Source organism: Crocodylus porosus, unplaced genomic scaffold, assembly GCF_001723895.1.
Source record: "Crocodylus porosus isolate Cpor-Errol unplaced genomic scaffold, CroPor_comp1, whole genome shotgun sequence".
Classification (NCBI taxonomy): Eukaryota; Metazoa; Chordata; order Crocodylia; family Crocodylidae; genus Crocodylus; species Crocodylus porosus.
In genome coordinates, this window is record NW_017728943.1 from 46,445,008 (window position 1) to 46,454,664 (window position 9,657).

The 9,657-nt window shown below is 42.2% G+C and overlaps 1 protein-coding gene across 1 annotated transcript in view; it reads left to right on the forward strand.

Annotated features, from left to right (window-relative positions):
• The window catches only part of ASB3 (ankyrin repeat and SOCS box containing 3), a 112,669-nt gene that overhangs the window by 74,651 nt on the left and 28,361 nt on the right, over positions 1 to 9,657 (forward strand). Inside the window, exons 5-6 of the mRNA XM_019549305.1 lie at positions 7,827 to 7,939; positions 8,782 to 8,917. Of these exons, the coding sequence (XP_019404850.1) occupies positions 7,827 to 7,939; positions 8,782 to 8,917 (249 nt within the window). The remainder of the gene's footprint in view (positions 1 to 7,826; positions 7,940 to 8,781; positions 8,918 to 9,657) is intronic.

Below are 9,657 nucleotides of genomic sequence, written 5' to 3' on the forward strand. Positions count from 1 at the left end.
AGCCTCCTCCCCCTCCCAACCTATATAGCCCCTGTGACCTCATTCACCTGGTCCAGTGGAGGTCAGCCCCAGTTAGCTGTCAGCCAACCAATTTGAAATGCATCACCTGTTACCGGGCAGATTCCAGCTCCCCAGGTAGAAACCCCCCACCCAGTTAACTGATGCAAGTCAGGTAGGCAGAGGGAGCAGGTTTCCCTCCTCCCTCAGGAATGCAGCCAGTTCAAGTTACCTAAAGAGACCGGTCAGGGTATGGTCCCCTCCGTGCTGACCCACCCTAATCAAATGGTTGCTGCTCAGAGATTTTAGTCACAGTGTCACAGGGCAGAGATTTTGGGGAGAAACAAGGTGGCTTTCTGCCACAGGGCAGACCTTTGGTTTAGAACTGCTCTCAAACAAATTTTGCCTTTCATTTCAGCACCCCCCAAATCAAGCTGGTCAGCTCCTGCTCCACTGTTACATTGCATCTCTTATGATGCCCTGCTGTAAATGGAGCTACCCATAGGGGCTTGTCAGGTAGGTGGATTTTTTTTAATTATATAGCATGGTTTGCAGAGTGTTTTTTGTTAATTCTTTTCTTGTTTGCTTTTTTTCTGTGTGTGTGTTATTTCAAAAGACATACAAATAATTTGAAAGACACTAAAACTACGCTATATAATGAGGGGAAAAACCACTTATCTGAGTTATCCTGAGTCCATTCCATGCATCAGCCCACTTCTTCAAGCTTTTATTCTCAATCATGCATGTAGTGTTGGTAATGGAAGAGACGCCAGCTGTTGTAACTGTGTGGGAACTAACTGGGGCAAGAGTGCACTTATACAGGCTTTTGGGAATTTCCATATGCAAATATACAGGTGACCAGGCATTAAACTTAACTTTTAATTCCATATTTGTAACTTTCTTCATGTAAATACTATTGGAGAGAAATTCAGTTTTCAATTTAAGATGTTTCTGTAATTTGTTTCTGCAAGTGAGGTATAATAAGTGTCTGTTGTAGTCTAAAGAACTCTGAAGAGCCCATAATTGAGAGCAGAGGAGCTATTTTTGGCTTGTGGAGAAAAGCAGATTCGTATGGTAAATGGACACTGTATGGTAACTAATATATTGGTCTGTTCTCTGTACATACTGGAGTGGTTGTCAAAGGTGCACAGTAGATATCTCATTTTGTTTGAAATAGATTACTTGTGTGAGTAAGGGAAAGTTTTCAGCTCCCAGAGGTGTCCAAGAAAATCTGTAGACAAGAGGGTAAAAAAAGAATGACTGAGAAATACTATGTACAGGAAAAAATGTTCAAAAGCCATTCTTCTCTCTGAATGCAACTCCTGTTATGCAGCTGGAGACAGCAATACTTATGGTGATAGCCTGGCCAGCCAGTTGCTATACACAGGGCTGCTTTAACTCTAACAGCTACTCAATTTTTCACAGATTTAAACACAGTTTAGACAAGATGATATCAATAGCTTGTTCCTTAGGCCAGGTTCTTTCCTCTTTTGTACTTCTATTAATTGGAAATGTATAACCTCACAATCTTGGCAAAATGTTGAAATGTGCAGTACATTCAAGGAATCAGAATCCCAGGTTTTCATGATTAAAATTGATAAATTATTTCTCAGGGGCTAATGAAGAGTTGAAAGATGTGAGTATCAGCAAAACAGAAGAGAGGCCCTTGCTCTGTGTGCTTTTTTTTTTTTTTTTTTAATCTTCATTAACAATAGTGTTCACTGTCCTTCACTTGTCTGGCAACAGTCAATTCCAGGTGCTAGAACCAGCCTTAGGAAGGGGTTTAGGTGGTGTCCTCCTGATTGCAGAGAGCATTAGATCGTAATGTAAAGGTAGTTTATTAACTTCTCAGTAGAAGCTGAATTGTGAGGGCTAAGTTCAGGTCCTTTTAATGGTACAGGTTTATGGCTGGATGAGCAAGCAAGCAGTTATTTTCAATTTGAAGTGTTTTTTTCTTTATACAAAGACAGGGTTTGACCAGTCAGAAGCTTGTCTACATGCATGTCAAAGCTGTGAAGCCTGTGAAGCTGCTCCATCTGGCCTGCTGGGCTACTAGTGGACCGGAGAATTAGGAGTGTGGCTAGTAGTGGGTATGACTTGTTACAAAGTCTGGGACCCTGCTGGGCATCCTCATTGCTGGCAGGGGGGTGAGTGAGGGCAGTATGACACAGCCCCACTTGCTCTGCAGGCTTTTTGGCCTGCCACTGTTTGTACTGCCTGCAGCTTGACAAGTCCTTTCATTGGTCTTTTGTAGCGTGTCTGAGGTGATTTCATTCATACATTGACGATTTATGATAGTTCATTCATACTAATGCAGACATGACAGACAGCTGTATATAAACCATTCTCCTGTTCTAAATAACTGACCCCTTCAGTTCTGGGAGGTTGCAATACAAAGGTGGCCAATGGGGAAAAATACATACTTTCATAAAACTAATATAGAAAATGCCCCATATTCTGAATGTCCTTTGAGGCTGGCCACTTAGATATCTATTTTAGCTTGCCATTTTTTTTCTCTGCACCAGGTAAGATCAGGTGAGGCTTAAATTAGCTTTTATATGCATTCTGGACTAGAATTTTTTTGATTAATGTTATGAAACTCTGACATCTTTGTTGCAGCCCAAATTTGCTAAATGTTGTTGTACAGTGTAAGACTTGTCTCTTTCCCAAAGCCTTTGTTATAAAGAAAGGAATCTGTGTGTCCTTCTTTTTTTTCTTGTTTATTGATGCTTTTTTTTTTCTGTTGGGTATCATGATATTGCAAATGATGAGAGCTTTAACAACAAAGCTTAAGAAGTGGAACTCTAAGTGACATTTTATATTGAAAAGGAGCTCCACGTTGGAACAAACTTGAAAAGAGGGAAATATTATACCAAAAGAAATTCGCTTGGGCGACTAATGCAAAACAGAAATATCTGAATAACAAAAGCTCTAGTGTAATTCTTTTCTTTATTGATTCTACAGTAAATTTGTCTTCCTTTTGAAATCATCTTGGGCTAGGTACGTGAAAGGTTAAAATTTTAAATGTTTAAGCTGTTATGTATATTTGTACTGGCAAGGCATTACCAGTTAACGTTCAGTGCAGGGCGTGGTCTGAAGGGCAAGGGAAGCAGTGGTGCCTCAGGAACAAGAAGGTGGCAGGGCATGCAGGAGGGAGGGAGGAAGGAAGAGGGGATGGGGAGGAGCAAGGAGAGGACTAGTACCCATAAAGAGGAAAGCAGCACTCATCATCTCATCATTAAGATGAGTCTGGTCTTTTACAGGTGCTCCCTCCCAGTTGTAGTGGTCTGGGAAAGCCTCTTGCCTGCTACTGCCACCTGTGGCTTCGCTTCACATGGGCTGTGTTTCTCACTACCTCCTCCTCCTCCTCTTCCCTCGCCCCTTTCCATCAAAAACCCTGGGAGTGGCTTCTAGCAGTAGCTGTGTCCAAGCTGCTGTATTATTATCAGTTAACTGTTTAACCAATATAATTAGAGGAGGTTAAACAGAAAATTTTGTTAACAGTATTTACATGCATATCTCGGATATTCCCCATAATGGATCCCGGGATTCATTTCCAGACATATTTCTTATAACTTATTATCATCACAACCTTTATTTCTTTTAAATCACCAAATCCTTGTTTTTGGAGAGGTCATGCTATATATACAAAACATATTTCTCTTGTCGTCTTCATTCTTGTATCACATTTAACAGCTGAAGCAAGTTTTTTTCCACTTTTAGTCTTTTAAAGTCAGCCCAACTTCAGGGAAGCAAGCTGCATACTAGTTGTAGGCACCACTAACAACCTGAGAACTAGAATACAGGTTTTGACCACGTAATGTTTTCTGTTAGTAAATGCAGTAATGCATGTCTAAAGCAGATACTAAGGATCTGATTTTTATAAGTGAATTAATTCACTGTTGATTGAGATGAGAAAAATCTAGTTTGGATTGAAAATGTAGGGAACAGAACCTAGCAATCAGGCCTCATGGACAGAGGTGATATCTTCTGTTAGATCAACAAAGATATAAGACTTCACCTCTGTCTATGAGCCCTGTTTGCTTTTTCCTCTAGACCAATATGGCTACAAGTTGGATACCAGGAACAGATCCTAACACTGAGATTCATTCTCCAGATTCTTTTTTTCCAGCCTGATTTTGTGAAGTCCTCAGTGGAATTTTGTAAATAATTGTCTTGCACTGTTTACCATAGAATCATAGAAGTAGGGTCGGAAGGGACCTTGTAGATCTTCAAGTCTGACCCCCTGCCTGGATGGGAGAAAAAACTCCAGGCGGGAGAAAAGACTGGATTCAAATGAGTCCAGCCAGGTAGTCATCAAGCCTCTTCTTAAAGATCCCCAGGGTGGGAGCCAGCACCACTTCCCTAGGAAGTTGGTTCCAGCTCCTAGCTGCCCTAACCGTGACGTAGTTCTTGCAGATGTCTAATCTAAATCTACTCTCTAATAATTTGTGTCCGTTGTTCCTTGTCATGCTAGGTAGGGGAAACAGTGTTTCCCCTAAACCCTTCTGGTCCCCCCTAGTGAGTTTATAGACAGTCACCAGGTCCCCCCTCAGCCTTATCGTGTGAAGGCTGAACGGGTTTGCCCTGTAGTCCCTGGATCATGCGGGTGGTCCTCCTCTGGACCCTTTCAATGTTGTCCACATCCCTCCTGAAATGGGGGCGCACAGAACTGGACGCAGTACTCCAGCTGTGGCCTGACCAGCATCGCATAAAGGGGGATGATCACCTCCCTGGCTCTACTTGAGATGCACCTGTGGATGCACGACAAGGTCCAGTTAGCCCTGCCAACTGTGACCTCGCATTGTTGGCCCATGTTCATCTTGGAGTCAGCAATGACTCCAAGATCCCTTTCTGCCTCCGTGCTCTCAAGAAGGGAGTTTCCCATTTTGTAAGTGTGCTGCTGGTTTCTACTGCCTAAGTGCAGCACCCTGCACTTGTCAGTGTTGAAACCCATCCTGTTTATGTTAGCCCACTCCTGTAACTTATCCAGGTCTTGTTGCAGTCTTTCCCTCCCTACTAGCGTGCTCACCTCACCCCAAATTTCGGTATCATCAGCAAATTTAAACAGGTTGCTTTTCACCCTGTCATCCAAATCGCTGATGAAGAAATTGAACAGCGTGGACACAAGGACTGAGCCCTAGGGGACTCTGCTGCCCACTTCCCCCAAGTCAAATATGACCCATCCACCACCACCCTCTGAGTATGACCCTTGAGCCAATCTGCAATCCATCTGACTGTGTAGGCATCAATGCCACAGTCGCCTAGTTTTTTAATGAGGGTGGGGTGGGAGACGGTGTCAAAGGCCTTGCTGAAGTCTAGAAAGACTACGTCCACGGCAACACCTGCATCCATTGCCTTTGTGACCTGATCATAAAAGGCAATCAGGTTGGTCTGACATGACCTGCCCCTAATGAAACCGTGCTGGTTGCCCTTGAGCATCATGCCTGAAGCCAGCCCATCACAGATGTGCTCCTTGAGGATCTTCTCAAAGAGTTTCCCAAGGATAGGGGTAAGACTGATGGGCCTATAGTTGCCTGGGTCCTCTCTCTTCCCTTTTTTGAAGATGGGGACCACGTAAGTATCTTCCAATCATCTGGTACCTGGCCTGAGCACCACGAGCGCTCGTAAAGCCATGCCAAGGGCCCTGCAATAACCCCAGCTAGCTCCCTCAACACCCTGGGGTGGAGAGCATCTGGACCTGCTGACTTGAACATGTCCAGCCCCTCCAGAAGCTCTCTAACCCGGTCCTCCCCAGCCTGAGGTGTGGAGGTGTTCCCCTTGAGTCCATCTGGCATCACAGTGGGGAAGTTCCGGTCCCTGCACAAGAAAACAGAGGTGAAGAATTGGTTAAAGTGGTCTGCTTTCTCCTCTGGCGCAACCACTAGATTGCCCAGCGTACTTTGCGGGGGCCCCACATTACCCGGTGCCTTCTTCATCCTCCCTATGTACTTGAAAAAGGACTTTTTATTATCCTTGATCTTTGACGCTAGTCCTAGCTCTATGTGCGCCTTAGCTTTCCTGACAGCCTCCCTACAGGCCCGAGCAGAGGAGGTATACTCCTCTTTGGAGATAGCACCCCCCTTCCACTGGGTGTACGCCGCCTTTTTGGCAAGCAGACATTCCCGGATGCCCTTGGTGAGCCAGGGGGACTTTCGGGCACTCTTGCCCCCCTTGCTGCTTGTTGGGATGGACTCCCCTTGGGCCCCGAGTATCATTTCCTTATGGAACAACCACTCATCCTGGACACTGAGTTCCCCTGCTCTCAAGGACCCCAGCGCCTCACTCACTAGTTTCCTCAACTTGTTGAAGTTGGCCCTCCTAAAGTCTAGGGCTACTGTCTTGTTGCAGGCCCTTGACACCCTGCGCTGGATGGTGCATTCCAGCAAGCGATGATGTTTTTTACATTTTTGATGATGCTTTAGAGATACTTACGAAGCCTTGCAATTCACTAGTAAACTATCAACCAAGGTTGGTGATATACCGTTTTATAGATGGATGGCTCATTTCACCTTTTGTTTCATGTAACCTGAAGTTGTGCAGCATAGCAGTAGCACAGCTAGGGATTCAATCAGGATTCTCTTAGAACCATAAGTATGGGAAGAAGGGCTGAAAGGGACCTCCAGACATCTAGTTTAACCTCCTACCCAAAGCAGGATTATCCTTGGGTGAGTGATTCCATACAAAATTTTGTCTAACCTGTACTTAAAAACTTCCAGTGATGAAGACCACAGCTGTTTTAAGTAATCTATTCCAATGCTTAACTAAACTCATGGTTAGAAAGTTCGTTCTAGTATCTATATTTAAATTGTCTGACTTGGTACTTTTGCTGTAAACAATAATCTTTTTATTTCCATGGCTTTCATTTTCAGGGTTTGCTGGTATATTTTAGCTTACATTGGTACATAGTTAAATTTAATTACATACTCTTAATATTACTTTTTCCATGTTTAATGCCAGGGTAAGTAGGTCAATATAGCTGACTGATTGATTGCTCATCACACAGTGTAAATTGGGAGTAAATCCACCATGTTAATAGAATGTAACACTGTTATTGGCATTAGTAGAAATAGCTGAAATTTACCTTGGTCAGTGATTAGAACCTGATCCACTGTATTTCAGAAAACTGACTGATATGATGTTGCCAAGGCAAAATTCTTACTTTATATGGTGTTTTAGAGTTTTGCAGTCAAATATCAAAATGACAATTTTCAGGCCTAACCTTTTCAGTGGTATAGGAGAGAATATCTATGTAGGGTAATATAGTTTAAAAAAATGATTGTTTATAGTTGACTTGTGAAATTTTTATCTCTGGCTAAATAGGACTGAGATTCCAGCAGAAAGTTCCCTTAACTGTGTTTTCTATAGACACCCTCCCCTGCTCTAAGAAAAAGCAATTTTAGTTTTGTTTTGTATTTACACTTGTATTCCTTGTGAGAGCATGTTTATCAGATTAACAATATTTTTACTCTGTTATCCACACACTGATTATCATACTCTTGCATCATAATGACCTGTATCTCCTGCTTGGATCTTAAATATTTTTCCTCAAAGGTGATTAACACTGGATATAATTTGTTTCACATTAGAAAAGTTCACATATGTAGCACATTATTAGAAGGGTATTTGTGTTCAGGTTCAGATCAGGCCACAACAATCATTGTAATCAGTGCTGCACAATCACATACAAGTTTTGATTAGCCCTTAAAAGGCCTGTTAAAGAATTATGGTTACAGATGTGAAAAAATGGTGATAAAGCCATGGTTGTCCAGCTCTTACAGGTGTGCCTGTTTCATAAAAGAGTTTTCTTATTTTTCTTCTCTTTGAAGCTGTTGAAAATGGACATTCTGAGGCAGTAAAGCTGCTTCTCCAATATGGAGCAAATATTAATGGACCCCATTCGTGGTCTGGGTGGAATTCTTTGCACCAAGCTTCTTTTCAGGTAACTTATTAATGTATTATTTCATTTCCATGTAAATAGTGTGTTTTACCTTTTTAAAATTATAGTTTGTGCAGTTTTGTCATCTTCCCTAGTGATTTATGGTTGTTAGGCTTGGGCAGAAAAGGCATTCTAAATGCTAATGATTATTCTGAATATGCTAAAGTATGCTACATCAGCTACAGTGGGAGTTGGGCAGCAATGATTATTTAAATAATGATAAGTATTGCATGTAGGTAGGTGATCAGATGTAACATTTGGGAAGTAAATCTATTGTAAGATGCATTCATTTTTTGGAAAAGACTCATTATATCACAGGTGAGACAGGCATGGCCTTTGTTTTTCTTTTTTAAATCCAGTTTAACAACTTATAAGATTTATGGTTCTAACATGCTGTTTTAATTCCTGTTTGTACTTATTGAGCTGAATGAATACAGAAAATGAATCTGTCTGGTGATTCTTTTGTACAATTTTCAGTATCCCTTTAGAATAGCAGTTGGCAGTCATTCTTGGCTGTGGGCCAGAAAGACCCAGGTTGAGTCAGAGGCAGTCAGATGGGTGCTAGGATCTGGCCCCCACAGCTGCTGCCACAGCACAGGGAACCTCCCTGCTGCTGTTGCTTCTCCTCTCTGGTATGAGAGAATGCTGTCAAAGCCCCAGCTCTGTGGGCCAGATCCAGTGACTCTGCAGGCTGGATCTGGTCTATGAGCCATAGGTTGCCAACTCCTGCTTTAGGAAAGTGAATGTGTTGTATATTTCAGCTCACTATATAGAGTTACAATGAAAAATTATGGTTACTCAAATTCCACTACTTTTTTTTTCTAACAACAAAATATTTATTTCAGGGATATACTGAAATAATCAAATTGCTCCTTGAGAAAGGAGCAAACAAAGAATGTGAGGATGACTTTGGAATCACACCCTTGTTCATCGCGGCTCAGTATGGGAAGCTGGAGAGTTTAAGGATACTTATAACACATGGTAATTTTCATCTTTCATTTAGCATTACTGTTGTTAAACTTGACTCTATGTGCAAACTGAGAAAATTGATTTGAACTCTAGCTTTCAATTTTATGATGCTTAATACATTTTTTAAAATTTACTGTGAAGCCATTTGTGAACAAGTATACGAAACTATCACTGAATGCTTCAGTCTCGTCAGGCTGGTACCTTTCCATGCTTTTCTTAGGTCAGAGTAAGAAACAGAAAAGAACAACTAGGGAAGGGCTAAGGGCCAGATTTGTATGATGCCCTTAATCACACTGAACAGTCCTGTACCACATAATTAGTTCACTGATGTCTATGACATTGCTCCTGGAATAAGAGACTGCTAGCATGAGTAAGGGTTTTGTACTCCAACCCTAAAGTTACAAAAAGCTTCCTTTAGTATCTTTGAAACAGCTGAGGTATATGCCCTCCTGTGTGGGTAAATGAAAATTAAATATCATGACTGTTTAATTCATGTGTACTCTAAGCATGGTTAAAACAGCACACATAGATTAACATAGTTGGGGAAGCGCTGAGGTCCCCGAGGGGAGGGGAGCCAGGTGTCCAAGGAGAGTGGTCGCTCCTTAAGGAGACTATCCTCCAAGCCCAAAGGACGGTAATCCCAACGAGGATCAAAGAGAGCAGGAGGGCACACAAGCCTCCATGGCTCACCAAAAGCACCCAGGAATGTCTCCTTGCTAAAAGGGTGGCATACACCCAATGGAAAGAAGGGG